This window comes from Prinia subflava, chromosome 9 (assembly GCF_021018805.1).
Source record: "Prinia subflava isolate CZ2003 ecotype Zambia chromosome 9, Cam_Psub_1.2, whole genome shotgun sequence".
In the NCBI taxonomy this organism is placed as follows: Eukaryota; Metazoa; Chordata; class Aves; order Passeriformes; family Cisticolidae; genus Prinia; species Prinia subflava.
In genome coordinates, this window is record NC_086255.1 from 13,777,157 (window position 1) to 13,794,136 (window position 16,980).

Sequence of the window (16,980 nt, forward strand, 5' to 3'; positions counted from 1 at the left end):
GTGCCGCGCCCGCTTCACTGCAGCGAAACTCACACTGAGCCCCATGGACCCCGAGCCTCCGGAGGCCGCATCAAGTGCTCCAAGAAGCATGTGACACCATAAACTGCAGTTCCCATCTCGGCGTGAATGCTTTTTATCACTGCTCTCCATCAAGGACAAATAGAGAACACAGACATTTGGAAGAGCAGTTTTATTCCCCCTTTTTTCCCCTTTGTAGGTAAAAGCACTTGTCGTGCTCACAGCCAGGGTTGCTGTGGCCCTGCACACTTGCTGCACTTGCAGTGCTCAGGTTGCAACTAAAGACAACTTATAATAAACAATTGAAACTCTAGATTGGAGTGTTGAGGGAACTAGGAATTAATGTAATATTTTTTTAATTGACTGGATTTCAGCTGGAGTGGTCCCTTGGCATTTTAAAACTCCACACTTAATTATCTTTCTGCTAATCATTTCAGCTTAAACACCAAAGCTCCTCTTACACTGCTGTCCCCAGGAGGGTTTTCCCATCCCTGCAGCACCCGTGTGAGGAATCCCAGCTCTGAACGGGAGGACCCTGAAAGGTGCTGCCCTGTGCTTGAAGGATGGGGAGGTCCATCTGGATGTTGGGTGAGCACAGCCCCATGGGGCACATCTGTCCCTGATTTTAAGCTTTAAGAATCAGTGTGGGTATTTGCAACTACAGCACTGGGGGGCAACCTGTTAGTCGTGCCAGCCTCTCCTCAAGCAAGTATCTGCAAGGTTTAAGAACCCTTTGTGACAATGTCATGCACAAGTGTAGCTCAATGCTGGCAGTGTGGGAAGAAGTACCCATATTGCATGGTTTAAGATCCTGCTGAGTGAAGAAATAGCCTTCAAGCCACCTCCTAGCTTGAGCAGCAAAAGCCAAGCATGTCTCCAAGTCCCCAACTTGTGCCTCTCCCTGGGTAACTGCAAAACTGTTGTGGCAGATAGCTGCAGGAGGCATGAGCCACACCACCTCTCACCCTGCCCCATGTCAGAGAGACGTGCTCAGGCTCCTGAGGGCCCCCGAGATGTAACTCTGCTCCCTGCCAGGGACAGCTGCTGGTGGGGAGGAGGCTTGACTCGCAGCCAGCCTTCTCAGGCAGGATGACATCTCCTTGCAGAGAGTTTCCATTTCATTACATGATTAATTAGCTGATTAACAAGATGTTGTTGCAGTAGAATCTGTTCTCTGGATTCTGGCTCAGACGAACACCATCCTCTGTTCTAATAAAACTCTTCTGTTCCATGCAGGCAGGCACTAATTTAAGCAACAACATGCAAATGAAGAACAATGGGGTGAGTAAGCTGCAGCGCCCAGATAAATTAGCTACAGCCTTCTCCAGGCCCTGTCTCCAAAGAGAGAAGGGAAAGCAGAAGACAGACAGCTCTGCTGGGCCTAGAGCCACAGGTTACAGGTGTGGGTGTCTCAGGTGACTGCTGCCTGTCTCCCCCAGTCCTGCTCCCAGGAGAGGGAGGGCATCAGGCCCAGGCTGCAGGCAGCAGAAGAAGATGGGTGTAGCTCCTGCTCACGAGGTGCTGCTGGAGAAGCCTGTCCCGTAGGCCAGGCTGTGAGCTCCCTTCTGGCAGGACAAGCAGCAGCACCTCAACATGGTTCTGGGGCTCAAGGGTCCCACTGAGAGCCCTGGGTGGGAAAGCACAAGGGGAACAGCATTCCTGACAAGGCAGGATCAGTATCAATACAAGAGCTCCTCCTCCATCCCAGGCTTTTAAAAGGATCTTGGAGGGAAAAAAAAAAAAAGCATAAGAAAGCCACAAAACTGGATTTGCAGCCTCCAGAAAGAAGCCTGCAGTAAGAGGCTGAACAAGCACAATCCCTTTAGCTTATTAGAGAACTGAGAAGCGTTGCAATTCCAGCATGTAAGCTGCCACAATAGGAAATTACAAAGGGCTGAAGGCTTTTTAATATGGAAGAGGAAGGGAAAGCCAGCTACATTCACCAACACATGTTCTTTGCAGTGTGAGCAATGGGACCTGTATCCTCTACCCCCAGCCCCACTCTCTTCAGCACACTTTGGCCAAACACCATCTTTTGTGCTCAGCATGGAAGTAACTGGGTAAAGCCTGATTCTCAGGTCAATGAAACAGGGCTGAGTAGCTGAAAAGGTTCAGGATTACTTGTGCTGCTCAGGTCTAGCTGGCAGGAAGTGGCCAGAGCATAGGGCTTCTCTCAGCTCTCATAGACAAGAGAAATCGCAAGGCACAAAGGTTTCCTGTAGCAGTTTTCCAGTCAGTTTGAAGAAATTGCAGTGAACTGTTCCTGCCCTGCCATCAGGCATGGCTAATATGGGAAAACTGTCTAGTGGCCAAATGGCAGGTACTTTCCACATGGCACAGATTCCCTGGCCATGGTTTTGGGCAGAAGAGCCTGCCAAGGAGTTTGTTAAAGAAAGCTGGTTGTAAGGACTTCATCCTCTCTGTTTGTTCTCTGTTGGCTCATCTATAGCCTCTCCTCTCTGTTGGCTTTGTTCTATAGCCAGCTCCATGCCTCAGCCCTACTGCACATGTGCCCCACTGCTCTGGGCCACAGTGCTGCTTCTGGCAGCCTCCAGGCAAGCCCAGTGTGGGTGAGAGAGCTCTGGTTCCACATCCAGGCAGATGCTGGTGTGAGCCCTGCAGAATGCAACCCTGCAGGATGCAGCCCTGCAGCGGCAGAAGGACCCACTGCACATGGACAGGAGGTACAGCACAGTTATGCAAGATCTGAAGGGAAGGAGAGGAGGAATCTGGGCTAAGAGGGTAAGAACAGAGGGTATTTATCAATAGAGACAATTCTTTACATATTACTTGCTCTCACACACTCACACCCATGCCTGTCCAGGCAACCCAGCAAGATCTTTCTCCAGGCACAGAAGGGCCATCAGTCCATAATACATCAGTGGCTTCCCAGGCAGTCTCAAACAAACGGAGGTCACGTCGAGAGGACTCCCAGCTGTTCCACGAACACGATGCTGTGTCCTTGGGTAGGGGCAGGTCGAGCGCCTGCGTGTCCTCAGGAGCGCTGGGACTTCGCACGGTTCCTGCGGCCGGCCTTGGCCCCACGCTGGGCTCCCTTCATCAGGCCTTTGAACTGGCCCTGCATTTTCGCCCGCTTCCTGGAGGGAGCAAGGAGCAGGAAGTGGTTTGGTGCAGGCACTGGGCACACCTACTGCATGGGGATGCTGCTCCAGACTCCACAAAGAGTGGCACAGCAGATGACAGGGAGCTCCCAAACCCACCAAAAAACAGGATCAAACTCGTTCCCACCCCTCTGCCCTTCCTGGTTAGCCTCACCTTCTGTTGAGTTTAGCTCTGTTCAGGGGGATGTAGGCATAGGGGTCGAGTTGGCCCTTCTTCTTCACATCACCTTTGCCTTTCTGTGGGAGACAGTGACACGGGAGAAGATGCAGCACCAGGGAATACGCGTGCATCCCATTCCAGTGCAAACCTGCCACCCGGCTATCCTAAAGACTCCCAACACAAATGGTGCTTCTTGCCCCAGCAAAGTCCAAGCATCCCTGCACACAAACTCTGCAAGCCCATGGGACCCTCACCTTGGATCTGTACTCTGCACCGAAGGCTGGCTCCTTGTTCAGCGGCCGATGGATCCCAGAGCCTCCAGCTGGAAAAGAGAATGTATGTTGGAAGGGGGTCTTAGGCCTGCCCCTGCTCAGTTCTAGGCAGCAGAAGCTGTTTCTGTCTCCAGCTCTTGGTGTCAGGACAGCAGAGGGGTGGCCATTTCCCACAAGTAAAATCTCTGGAGAGATGTGTAGAGAACTGTCTGAAATTAGTGAAGGCAAGTGCACCTAGGAAGGAATAACTCTAGCTACCAGTTCAGACTGGGGGCCAGCCTGCTGGAAATCAGCTCTGCAGAGAAGGACCTGGGGAATCTGGTGGAAAACAAATTGTTCATGAGCCAGCAGTGCCTTTATGGCCAAGAAGGCCAATGGTGTCCTGGGATGCATTGTGGAGCCTCCCACAATGGAGATATTCAGGAACCATCTGCATGCAACCATGTGCCACGGGCTCTGGGATGACACTGAGCAGGAAGGCTGGACCAGATGACACTGATCCCTTCCAGTCTTACCCAGTGTGTGACCCTGTGATCTCTGCTTCAGCTGCACTGCAGCAGCAAGATGGGTACGCAGTTCTGGGGAGCCCCAGACTGGGCACAGGCAGGACTCACCTCTATACTGAGAACAGGTTCCGGCCTCAGCTTCCTCATCGTCTGGCTCCTCTCTGAACCGACGCTTCTGACTTTTCTTCTGCAGAAAAAGGCAGCAGGGACCCTGCAGCTGGCTTGTCCTTACAGTTCTGCCCTCCCATCGACCCTCAAGCTCCTGCTTCCTCCCATGGGTACCCAGAGCTTTTCCAGACAGCACATCCCTATCCCAGACAACTTCCTGCACCCCTCCAATTGCCTGGTGTCCCCACTGGCCTCTTGGGCAGAGCTGCAGCTGCCATGGCACAGGCAGTGGTTTGGCAAGGACAAGTTTGCCCAGCATCTTCTCATACTCACACTGCGGAGTCCCACATCTTGCAGCACATCTGCCATCTCCTCATCTGCTCCTATGGTACAGGATAAGAAGGTCAGTGTGTGATGAGGGAATAGGAAAGCCCTGGTACTGTGTTAGCCCCTGGAGGGGGTTGCAGTAGCAGGGTGCCTCTGCTGAACCAGCACCCTCCTGACTGCTTCCCCTGGGAAGCTGCCCAGAAGACAGTCACTAGGTGTGATACAAGGCCATACCAACTCCTGCCACTTCCATCTACATCCCCCCAAGATCCCACATGCAGGTGGCAGGATGAAAACCATTCAGAGACCTAGAGCAAGTCTAGAGTGGCCCCTGTCAGCCCAGGGAGTACCTTTGGCTTCATCATCATCCAGCTCCTCTTCCTCTTCGTGGATGATCAGGCGTCCATCCTCAGACATCTGGAAATCATGGCTCACTCCTCTGGACCGCTTGGGGCCTGGCTTGGTGGCTGCTCAGAGAGAAATGGGTCAGGGCCTGGAGAAAGATCAAATTCTGGGGGCAGCTGTACCCCTAGAGCCCCTATGCATTGCAGCCATTCCACCCTAGCCCCATCTGAAGCTGCACTCCTTACCCAGTACCCGCTGGGACACGTTGGGGTCCAGGAAGTTGAGGGGCTCATCATCTTCCCCTTCCTTGAGCCATGCCTGGCCTTTCTGCCGTGCTTGCTTCCTCCACTCCTTGCTCCGATGCCGCTCCTCCTCTTCCTCCTCCTCATCCTCTGAGTCAGCCAGGATCTCCTCCATACTGGTCAAAAGATGGAAAGGATGATGGAAAATGGAGTAAGCCCAGGGGTGCAGCCTGCCCCACAATGCAGAGCAGCCTGGCGATGTTTCCAGCATCATTCCAGAAGCATCAGCTGAGCAGATCCAGTGCCAAGCCCCCTGTGGGGGCTGCTCCTTCACCCTGAGCCCGTCTTCACCTGTCTCCTCTGGGCTGTGGTGGTGGTGCCTCCTCCTCCTCCACATCTGCAGCTGCCTTCTTCAGGGCACGCTGCTTGCGGCTCCGGGATTCCGCCTTGCGGATGTTCACCAGCACCTTATGGTACTCAACTGGCAGCAGCCCCTTTACCAGCTCAAAGCTGAGCAAAAACAGAGAGCAGTCAGCACCCACCTTGTCCTGCACTGCTTCCCAGGGAGCTCCCTCACCACCCCAGGAGGCCCTGGCTTACCCGAACTTGCGGATGAACTTGATGAAGAGGTTTCGCAGATTCATACGGAAATGGCGTCTCATGTCATCTGAAAGGTTCCCCACAGCTTCCAGCTGTCAGGACAGAGACCCTCAACACCAAAGCACTCCTGCCTTGAGGACCCAGCCTCCCAACCTTTATCTGCATGGCCACCTTGTTCACCCTGCTGCCATCTCCCCATGCCTGCCCCAAGTAAGGCCATGGGGAGGTCTCCATGCTTGGCAGTGCTGGTTTGTGGGGCTCTTCTGGCACATCTATGCCAGGATTCAGGAGAGGGACCTCCTCGCTGCCATCTCAGCCACTGAGATCAAGGTTGTTCCCTTGGCTCCCAGGCAGAGTGCAGCTGGAGATGCTCCTGGCTGTCCAAGGCAGACACAGCTCCGCCCCACCACCCTCCTCGAGGCACCCCGTGCATGTTCTCACCATTGTCTGGACATGCTTGCCCAGGAGCTTGGTGTCCACCAGCAGCAGTGTGACCTTCAGGAATCCCAGGGCTGCCTTGACCACATCCCGTGTGCGGGAGGCCAGCAACAGGCAGATGTTCTGCAGGAGCTGCTCCACCACACTGAACTCCAGGTGATCTGCAACCACGGTGGGACTCAGCCACAGATGAGCACTCCGAGCACCCACCTTCCCCGAAGGGCTCTGCCTCATCCCCCCAGCCCTCCTGCTCACCTTTGAACTCGAAGAACAGGCGAGTCAGTGCCAGCACAGTGCAGCTGATCATGGTGACTGAGCCCGTGAGCCCCACGTAGATCAGGAGCAGGAACCGCTGCATAGCCTCTGCAAGAGGGGGATGACTCAGGCCCTGACTTGCCCTGTGTCCAGCAGCATCCCTGGACCATTTCAGCAGAATGCTCAGCATGGGTCTGACCTCCCTGGGGCCAGAGTGGACGAGGAGCTGAGCAAGGAGAACAGAAGCTCACCTTCAGGGGTGGGTCCAAAGCGGATGAAAGCATGCCCCATCTCCACGAGCAGCATGAAGGCGTTCTTGCGGGCCCCCACTGACACCTCCTTGGTGCATAGGATGACCTGGAGGAACACAGGCATGTCACCATTGCTGCTACTACCACAGCCAAGAACCAGCCAGTTCCTCCCAGGGACCATGCTCACCTCTGGCACCAGGGCAGTGACAAAAGGCTCATGCTCTGCAGACAGCTGCTTCACAATGTGGAACAGGCATTTCAGCCGGGGCTGGGGAGAGAAACAGACCAGCACTGGAATACCCAGGGACACACACCTGGTTACCCCTGCCTCCCACCCTATCCCTTCCAGCAGTGGCTGATCACCACCACCACAGCCCTTGCTCTCACCCTCTTGGCCGGGGATGCTGCGCTCTTGAGCGAGTCCAGCAGCGCTGCCTGCAGGTCCTGGAGGTGGGAGCGGACAAAGGCCTGGCAGGGAGCGTGGGGAGCGGCACACACCTCCTCCAGCACGCGATACGCCTTCTTCTGCATGCTGCGCTCTTTGCTCTGCAGGGACAGCCAACATGCTCCCACTGTCAAGGCAGCCCCTCACTATGGTGTCTGAAGGGACACCAGCACCCCACACCACCCATCAGAGACCTATCCCCTGTGGCAGCTGCTCAGTCCCTAGAGTGTGGGTCCAAGCTGGCATCAAGCAGAATATGGCCCACTGCAGCCCCTGCACCCCTCAGGGCTGGGGACCAACTCACCTGGAGGGAAGGCTGGATGGTACGGTACAGGGAGTCCAGGGACTGCTCATCTGCATAGGGTGCCATTGCCACTACCAGGTCCAGGATGGAGAGTCTGCAGCAGAGGACACACAGCTGCAGTTGTTAACTGTGGGATTACATCCCAACTAAGCTGGAAGTCACATCAAGTCCACAATGGTGGCAAAACCCACATAGTACAATGCCCTAGTGCTGCTCACCAGGAGCATGCCAGGAGTTTTACCCATTAGCACCAGGTCCCAGGTGTTACCTGGTGAACTCAGAACTCTCAGGACTGGTCAGCTTTGCACTGGCTTTCTCCAGGAATCCGCACACCATCTGCAGGACAGGCACAGAGAGCAGGATCAGAACTGATGGAAGTGAGTGCTTTTACAAGAGTTTGCAATCCACCTGGCAAACAACTTGCCACAGGACTTTGTGGAGACCAGAAACACCAGGGAGTCCAAAAAGACCTGGACAAATTCACAAAGAGCTTGTGTGTGACAGGCCTAATGTGACTGCAAGACTGGGAAATCCCAGACAGTGGGCTGGAAAGGTCTCCCTGCCCATGAGGGCAGGAATGGCTGCTCTGTGGTCAGAGCCTTTCTTCCTGTCCTTCTCAACCAGGCCTGTACCAAAGCCCCATCAGACTGTGTCTGGCTGGGAGATGCTGGCCCAAGCCAGAACAGCTGGCCCCAGTGCCCCGCAAGCCCCTCACCTGAGGATCTGTGATGGTCAGGTAAGCACGGACAGTGTCCAGCACAGAGCGGCGCTGAGCACTTTTGCCCCCGTCCTCCTCAGGCTGGCTGTACACGTTGAACAGGATGGGCAGGAAATTTTTGGCAAAGCGACCCACTTCTGCACGCTCTGCATCTAGGGAAAGGATGACGGGGTCTACAGATCAGCATTTCCCCACCCACAGGTGACAGAAACCCACCACAAGGATCTGTTTCCCCCCCAACCTGTCTCGCAGCCTTTGTGGATGAGGGTGCGCAAGGCCTGGCACACGGTGGGGCGCAGGTCTGGGCGCTCGCTGATGGCCATGCCCAGGGTGCGGGCCAGCCCCTTGAAGGCCCCCAGCACATCTGTGGGATGGGTGCAGAAGCCAGGCAGCAGAGTCCAGACCTGGAAGGCAAAGGAAAAGGTAGGAGGCCACAGTCTTTGCCCAAGTCACTGTTCCCCAGCCTGCACCAGGGGTACACTATGGCAGGGCTCCCAGGCACTGCTTGTTACCTGCCACTGCAGCGTATCATAGATCTTGGCCTCCACACTCTTCCCAGCCTGGGTAAACTCCAGGGCTGCAAAAGAGAAAGAGGAGATGAGCAGAGCAGAAGATGTTGCAAAAAAGCCTTGCTCCATCCCAGGGCAGAGAAGGGGGGTCCCACAGAACACCCTGGACTGCTGAGACCCCCAACACGCTGCTCTCCTTACCTCTGCTTTTCAGGGTGGCTGCCAAAGGCAAAAAGTAACTGGTGAAGAAGCCAAGCTGTGCACCCTGCACGTTGTCCCGCAGCACTGGCAGGAGCCAGCTGCGGGGGAAATCCAGCGTCTCCCTGGGGAGGAAAGGCATGGGTCAGGAGGGTGTGGGGCTCTGCCAGCAACAGCCCCTGGGCACAGAGCACTTTTACCCAGCCCCAAAGCTGGGCACAGGTAAGCTTAGCAGCCACACCTGCAGCACTGCCTGGGACTGAACGGGAACACAACAGCTGCGAAGCTGCTGCCCCATGACTGCACTCACTCCTTGCCATTGATCTCCAGGGGCACAGCTTCCAGTAGCACCTCGGGTCCCATGGAGCTGACAGCAGCCCCCACTGCCTGGTCCACTTCAGCAGTGTAGGGGAAGTGTGGGGAGAGACGCAGGTCACACAAGGACTGGAGACACTGTGGGGACAGAGCAGGACAGTCACACAAGAGCCATGTGTGTAGGCCTGGCACATATCACTCTGCCCACCGAGGGATGCCAGCTACCCTGCATGTCACCGTGCCGAGTGTCCTAGAGCTGTGCACACTCTGGCCACACATGGACAACAGAGCACAGCAAACAGCATGGGCCTGCTCCACAGCTGGAGGGGGCAACATAGCCCAGACAGCAGCACAGCCACCTCACGAGCCCCTATGGATGAATCTGTGCCCTCCCTGCCTGGCTCACCTTCCTCATGATGGGATGGCACTGCTTCCCACATGTCTCAAAGAAGATCTCCAACACTCGCAGAACTTCACCCCACGCTGCATGGAAACGATATGTCAGCCCTTCCTCCACTGATCTGGGGAGGAGAAAGGAGATGGTCACACTGGCAGTATTCAGGGTGCCCACCAGGCCTGCCAGACCCCACTGAGGACTGGGCAGAGGCTGATCAGAGCTCAGCCAGACCCTCCCACATCACTGCTCCTCACCTGAACATCTTGCACAGGTAGGAAGCAGGGGCTGGGGCAGATGCTGACACAGTGCCCATGTCCTCCATGTGGGGAGCAATGCACTCACTCAGGAGGGTCTGCAAGGGCAAACAAGAAAAATGGCACAGCTGTTGGACCACAGAACCCCCAGCTTCACAGGCACAGAGGGGCATAGCACTCCCTGGCAAGCCCCAAGCTCCATGGCAGAGCCCCCCACAAGGCCTAGGGCATCCAAGCGAGGAGGTGTCTGGCTGCAGTACCTCCAATATCTGTGCTGCTGCTGTCACCACCTGGGAGTGTGGGGAGAGGAAGCAGTTCATGGCAGCAGAGAAGAACCGGGGCAGGTGAGCCCAGCACAGGTCCTTCTGCAGCCTAGAGAAGAAAGAAAGGCCAGATTAGAGACCAAGCAGCCACCTCTCCCCTTGCCCAGCCGTGGCCCCATGTCTGCACCTGGCCAGGTTGATGTGTGCCCGCTCCATGGTGGACAGCCAGGTGAGCAGCGGCTGCAGGTCACTCGTGCTGGGCACATAGTCATAGAGAGCCTGCAGGAGCAGAAGGTTGAGTAGGTGGGTGGGTGCTGTGCAACTGCCAGCTCTGCCCCTCCCAACACTGGTACCCCACACTCACAGTGATGATCTGGGCATTGAGCTCAGCTGACAGGCAGGCCACACTGGCCTGGGCACTGAAGAGGCTGTGGAAAGCTTGCATGGCACATGCTGTCACCAGCTGCAAAGGACAAGGTGTCAGGAGAGGGCACTCTGCTTTGAACCTACTGCCCCCCTACCCCAAAGCAGGCCCTGCCCTGGAAAACTCAGCACTGCTGCTGCAACTATTCCCCATCTGCATAGCCTCCCTCTTCCACAGCAGTCAGGCCAGCAAGCTGTCCTGGGTTCTTCTCCATTTGCATCCTGCATTTCCAGGCTCCCAGCTGAGAGAATTTGATCCCTTTCAGAGTGTAACCCATGGGGAAAGGGTCTGCCCTTGTCATCCCTGGAGTGGGAACACTCACCACATGGCTGAGGGTCATGACTCGGAGCAAGGTCTCACAGCAGGTCTTCACCACAGCTGCAGGGAAGCAGGGCAGCACATCCCGCAGCAAGGCAAGGACATGCAGGGTGGTGGTGGCTTCCTTGGCACCTGCAGGAGCACAGCGACCTCTGAGCCTGTGGCACACCACAGCAAAGCCCTGCCCAAGGCAAAGCCGCCATGACAGCAGTGAAGCTGACCCACAGAACCAGGGTGAACTAACTTCTGGGAACAGGAAAGCAAAGGAATGGCTGAGGAGGCTTCAAATCACCATAGATGCCCCAAAGATATCTCATACCCACCCCAACAATCCAGTGTGCTGCAACCTCCCATCTTCCCTCCAAGTCCCTATTCTCCCACAGTGACAGAATCCCCCACACTCAGCTACAGACCCCATGCTCCAGTGCCCCACACCTCCAGCTTTTTCAATCTCCTGCACACAGAACTTGGCAGTGGAGGGTGCTGCAGGGTGATGCTCAGGCGCTGCATCACCAAACATGAACTCGCTGCCCCTCAGGACAGAGCACACGCCATACTGTGCTGCTTTCCGCACCTGGGGAAGAAGAACCCAGGTGAGCAGAAACTACAGACATGGGGGTACAGCCATCCCCAGAAACAAACCCCAAAAGTAGCATCATCTCCTGCCAGAAGCACTGGGCTCTCACCTTGGGCTTGGCATGAACACAAAAGCTCAGCAAACCATGATAGACCTGCAGAGTGATGGGGTAGCTCCAGGCTGCCAAGTCTTGCTTCCGTAGCAGTGTGGCCAGGCAAGAGAGGACCTATGCCAAGGGAGCAGCAGGGGCATTAACATCATTCCACAGAGACATCTCCCTTTCACTGCAAGGGCCTCAGGCCACGCACTCAACACCACCCTACAGCAACATCCTTGATCCCAGCCCTCAGCAGACCCTAGGCAGAGCTGAAGTGGCTGGCTGCCTCTTGGCTACTCACCCATCGCAGGGCAGAGGTGGAGCTGCTGCAGGCCTGTGAGGACACGATACTCACAAAGGCTTTTGAAGCATCTGAGAACTTTTTAATAAGAACAGGACTTGGGACCCTGCCAAGAGAAGGGGGCAGATCAGTGGGGTGAGGAGCAGACAGCTGATGGCAGTCACAAAGGGGACTGCATCGCCAGCTCACCCCAGCTGGGTCTCTTCCCTAGCCTGGGGACAGACCACACCACCCTTTTCATGATGGGGTCTGGTAGCTCTCCCTGCTTCTCTGCCAGCCACTCACCGCTTTAGGACAAGGTTAAGCAGGTAGGCGACAGCAGACAGTGACTCAGGGGACTCCACTGCCTCCAGCGTGGTCATCTGGGAACAGAAGGTGGGTAAGCTATGGGGCATAGGGGTTCACACCAGGCCAGCCCTTCCCCAACCCTTGGGAAGGGGAAAAGAAACCAGGAGCAATCCAACAGCACCTCTGCGGAACAAAGACACTCAGGCTACAAGCACAGCAACTTTCTCTATCCCTCCTCAGAGCCTCTTCCACATAACCAGCACTCACCAGTGCAGCAAAGTATTCTGTCTCGCTCTCCTTGCCCCCCCGGGAGCGGATCACCTCTGTCACGGCCGCCAGCACTGCACAGATCTGTGAGCAGCCAGCAAAGCAGGTCAACACCTCTAAGCCTCACAGCCAGAGGGCCATCCCCACCAGACACCTCCCTTCCCCAGCCCTGCTCCTGTCCACACCTCTTTGTGAGCAGCAGAGTTGGATTCCCAGAAGCGCTGCACCTTGCTGAAGGTGACGTTAGTGCAGTCGCTCAGCCCGCTCAGGAAGGTGCCAGAGGACTTCTCTGTGGCAGCTTCTTCAGCACTGTCCTCCTCCATACGGAACTGAGCACTGTCACTCGCCCGCTCCAGACGCAGGGACCCCGACTGCAGCTCATTGTGCAGCTTCACTGCATCCACTGTCAAGTTACTTTTCTCTGTGGGGATGAGAGATGTGTCAGCACTGGGAAGTCACAGTGCTCCACCATTCACCCTGGAATCCCCCATGCTCCCCTCCTCTCCCAGCCAGACTGGCTTGGCTGGAGTTCATATCCAGCATGTGGAATACAGGTGCTCTGTCACCCCAACAGGCAAAAGCACTGGATAACTGTAAAGAGCTCCTCATCCCTGTGCAAAGAAACCAGAGCACAGTCCAGTCATCTCTGATGGAAAAGAGCATCATGCCCACACAAATGTGTGCCAGTGTGCCAAGGCTTTAACACTGAGGTGCTTCTTGTACTCGGCACTATTTATTCTCTTTCACCTGAAGCCCTAGCAACCAGACAGCCAGGACAGATGCTGCATGTCCCTCTGAGTCCCAGACCTCAGCCTGCAGCCAGCGTCTGTAGGAGAAAGATCTCCACGGCCAGGAGCAGCCAGTGCTCTGGCACACTTTCGTTTACCTTCCCCATCATGTGCCCGGTTGAATGTTAGTTTGTCACGTTTCTCACCACACCAAGACACCACAGCAACGCTTAGACGTATGGACATGGGCTTTGGGGAGGCTCGCAGAGCGACAGGCACTGCAGCATGCGGTGCTCCATTGCGCTTCCGAGGCCCAGTGTCACGATGAGGTTAACTCCTTACTCCGTGGCCCCACTTACCCTCCCCGGTTTGCTGCCTCCGCCTACCCTGGAACTGTCAGCAGCTCCGGTCTCCCTCCTGCCTCAGCCCCAGCTATTGGAGGACCCCAAGGGTCGCCCCGCAGCCCTCCGCGCCCCTGCACCCCTCCGGGAAGCGCAGGGCACAGGACAGCAGCTAGCCGGCCGCCCTGGCACACTGCCGCTCCGCCCGCCCGTGCCCTTACCCGCCGGCCGGCTGCAGAAGCGGCTGCGGGCAGCCAGACGATGCTGGCGGGTCTCGGGGTTGGAGTCGCTGCTGTGGCCCTTGCGCCAGCGCTTCAGCTTGGCCGCGGCTCCGGACCGGAGCCTCCCGCTCCGCGCCATGCTGGACCCGGCTCCACGTGCGGCCGCGCCCAGCGCCCCCCTTCCGCTTCCGGCGCCAGCCGCCATCTTGAGTGAGGGCAGCCGTCAGGGAAGGCCGCACCCCGGCCAAGCGGGCAGGAGAGGTGTCGGGGAAGTTCAGCGGGGTCGTGCCCAATCGGGGCTGAGATGGGAGACCCGAAGGGCCCAGGGACAGCCACCAGCAAGAGTCCACCAGACATTCCCGTGCCTAAGCCACGGCCCTGTGAAACCGTTCAGACCAAGCCCGTAGCCACGGGCGAGCAGTCACGCGTTACGTATTACTGCGTATCGTGACGTCACGGTGAAGGTCGCACCGCCCTTCGCAGTCGCGCCATGTGGTACGTGCGCCTCCACCTGGCGCGCGTTCAGCGCATGCGCTTCCCCCCCACGGCCGGCGCGCGGGGCGGGGCGGGGCCGAGCGGGGGCGTCAGTCGCGCGCGGTAGCGGCGTGAGAAGCAGCGCGCGCCGGTGCCTCAGTCCGCTATGGCCGCCGCGTACCGGCTCGTCCTCGTCCGCCACGGCGAGAGCGCCTGGAACCTCGAGAACCGCTTCAGCGGATGGTACGACGCCGACCTCAGCCCCGCTGGGCAGCAGGAGGCGCGGCGCGGTGGCGAGGCCCTCCGAGGTACCGGTGGACGGGGGGAGGGGGTATCGGCCAAGAGGCGGGTCGCGGGGGACGTGGGGGAAGGGATGCGGCCTTAGTGCGGCAACGCCGAGCCTAACGGGTGCTGGTTTGGGGCTCTCCGATGCCAGGCGACGGCCTTCAATGCCAGGTCGGGGGTTCAGTGCTGCTAGGAGAGTCGTAGGTAGCGCAGTATGTTGGTTGTCCGGTCCCGGTCGTGTCCTGGCCGCCGCCGCCTTCTGTAAGGACGAGGACGCGACCCGGGCCGGTGTGGTGAGGCCGCCGCCATTGCCCTTTCACCCGTTGCATAAGACCCGGCACTCACCTTCCTGGTCTTCCCCCGCCTCCCCCTTCCTCGTATTTTCCAGATGCCGGCTATGAGTTCGACATCTGCTTCACCTCGGTACAAAAACGGGCGATCCGCACTCTCTGGACCGTCCTGGATGCCATTGATCAGATGTGGTTACCCGTTGTCCGGACCTGGCGCCTAAATGAGAGGCACTATGGGGCTCTCACGGGTCTGAACAAGGCTGAGACAGCAGCGAAGCACGGTGAGGCCCAGGTCAAGATCTGGAGGCGCTCCTATGACATCCCTCCACCTCCCATGCAGCCTGACCACCCCTTCTACAGCGTTATTGCAAAGGTAAGACTCATTACTCTTTGACTGCCTCACTAAGAGTCTCTTAAAAGTCTCATGCAGTATGGCCTGGCTACGTCTGTGAGTCTCCTGTGTCTCTCTGTTGCATTATGTGAGGCTGTTGTGTGTAGTGCTGGTAGACTTAAGGCTGAATTTATCCTTCTTCCTCCCTGTGGTGTTGAACTCCTGGGCATTGCACAGACAGATCAAAAGCAGAGGCACAATATCTCTGTTAATCATTAGTGCCATGACCCATTCATGGATCTTTGATCTGGTTTCTTTGCCCGGATAGGCAGTGTATGACTTTTCTCAGGAGGGCTCACGGCCCTGACCGTGGCTTATTGCAGCCCCGAACCTAAAAGGCACTTCCTTGCTTCCAAGTCTGGCTTTGCTTACTTGTAATGCATGTTCAGATTGAGAATTTGGGGCAGAGAAAAATCTTGCCCCACTCTTCCTGCACTGGCTGGGGGGCACTGGGCTGCTGTGTGAGCACAGTCATTCTCCCAGGACCGTCGCTATGCTGACCTGACAGAGGACCAGCTGCCGACATGCGAGAGCTTGAAGGACACCATTGCCCGGGCTCTGCCTTTCTGGAATGATGAAATCGTCCCACAGATCAAAGAGGGCAAACGAGTCCTTATTGCTGCTCACGGCAATAGCCTGCGTGGCATCGTCAAGCACCTGGAAGGTAGGTCACCCCTGCAGGGGCGTCCCAGGGACCCCCCCCCTTCCCCAGCTGGCACTGTGGGAAGGTCCAAGAGTGACGGCACCGCTGTGTTTGCAGGTATGTCAGAAGAGGCCATCATGGAGCTGAACCTGCCCACTGGCATCCCCATTGTTTATGAGCTGGACAAGAACCTGAAACCTGTCAAGCCCATGCAGTTCCTGGGGGATGAGGAGACCGTGCGCAAGGCCATGGAGGCTGTTGCTGCTCAGGGCAAGGCCAAGAAATGAGGGCAGGCAGAAGACCAGCACACAGTAGAGCCCCCTGCCATCCCCCACCCCTCTGTTCACACCCCCACAGTTGTAGGAACTCGGAGCTGTGGAGTTGGAGCCACTCCCCATGGTTAGGCCCATTCCCTCAGACGAGGCTCCCCTCTGCAGATAGCCTGGGGGCCCCAGGGCAAGGGCTGGATACGGAGGTGTGGTGTGAAAGGGAGCCCTGGCTCTGCCAGGCAGTGACCACATACGTGTCCATGCTGTGTTCCCTGTGATCCAAGCCTCAGACCTGTCTGCAGAGGGACAGGCCAAGCAATCCCTTGCCATGCCAGGCTCCTCCTTTGCTTTGTGTCCCTGGCAGCTCTCGTCACCAGTTTACTGTAGTTTTGTCACTTGGTTTAGTCCTCCTGGGAGCAGTGAGGCAAGCGCAGTGCAGGCAGCAACCAAGGTGGGTACCCCATCCCATCATGGGTGTGTGGCACAGTGACTGGGATGCCACTGGAAGGGTTGTGTTTTGGTGCATGTGGTACAGCACCCCAGGGTGGTACTCACGACTCCGGGCCCAGCTCTGCCAGCCCCTGCTTTAACTATATTGCCTTCAGACAAGGGTGAGGGAGGAAGCCTGGTCTGGAGGTCTGTGTCTGCCACATGCTTCCCCCAGCTGATGCCCATCCTCATCCTGCTGCTGAAGCAGGTGCTGTTGTCCCATCCCTTCACATGTGTGTACGTGGCCTGTCACTGTGGCCTCCCCCCTGCCGGTGTCGTGAGCCTGGGCTTGCACAGGGTCAGTCTAACTGTCCAACCATAGCAGCTGTCTTGTTCCAGTTCAATAAAGGAGTAATGCGCAATAAGGAGGTGTCCGTGTGTCTCTGGGGGCTCCCTGCTGCTGGCATGTGTGCAAGGCAGCAGTCACTGCTGGGCACAGAAGCTGTGCCAGGCTCAAGGAGCAAAGCTCAGCTCTGCAATCCCTGGCCAAGAGGGTGACACCCTGCCGTGCTGTGGTTTTTGGGCTCTGC

At 57.1% G+C, this 16,980-nt stretch overlaps 2 protein-coding genes across 2 annotated transcripts; one reads left to right on the forward strand and one right to left on the reverse strand.

Annotated features, from left to right (window-relative positions):
• Positions 1-184: 184 nt before the first annotated feature.
• On the reverse strand, positions 185-14,016 carry RRP12 (ribosomal RNA processing 12 homolog). Its single transcript, XM_063405486.1, has 34 exons — positions 13,610-14,016; positions 12,505-12,740; positions 12,320-12,403; positions 12,050-12,126; positions 11,765-11,870; positions 11,476-11,592; positions 11,225-11,363; positions 10,794-10,921; positions 10,412-10,510; positions 10,235-10,326; positions 10,045-10,156; positions 9,785-9,882; positions 9,540-9,654; positions 9,129-9,271; positions 8,822-8,943; positions 8,624-8,688; positions 8,353-8,515; positions 8,109-8,263; positions 7,662-7,729; positions 7,394-7,487; positions 7,032-7,190; positions 6,832-6,912; positions 6,645-6,750; positions 6,394-6,501; positions 6,142-6,299; positions 5,701-5,792; positions 5,452-5,610; positions 5,104-5,276; positions 4,864-4,980; positions 4,520-4,569; positions 4,187-4,265; positions 3,555-3,622; positions 3,295-3,377; positions 185-3,116 (listed from the first exon to the last, which is right to left on the reverse strand). The coding sequence occupies exons 1-34, from the start codon at positions 13,812-13,814 to the stop codon at positions 3,014-3,016; spliced, it is 3,954 nt and encodes a 1,317-aa protein (XP_063261556.1). The 5' UTR covers positions 13,815-14,016; the 3' UTR covers positions 185-3,013.
• Positions 14,017-14,164: 148 nt separating this feature from the next.
• PGAM1 (phosphoglycerate mutase 1) lies at positions 14,165-16,815 on the forward strand. The gene is made up of 4 exons (XM_063405487.1): positions 14,165-14,391; positions 14,757-15,031; positions 15,533-15,713; positions 15,810-16,815. Exons 1-4 carry the CDS (start codon positions 14,250-14,252, stop codon positions 15,977-15,979), a joined length of 768 nt encoding a protein of 255 aa, XP_063261557.1. The 5' UTR covers positions 14,165-14,249; the 3' UTR covers positions 15,980-16,815.
• The last annotated feature ends 165 nt before the right edge of the window (positions 16,816-16,980 follow it).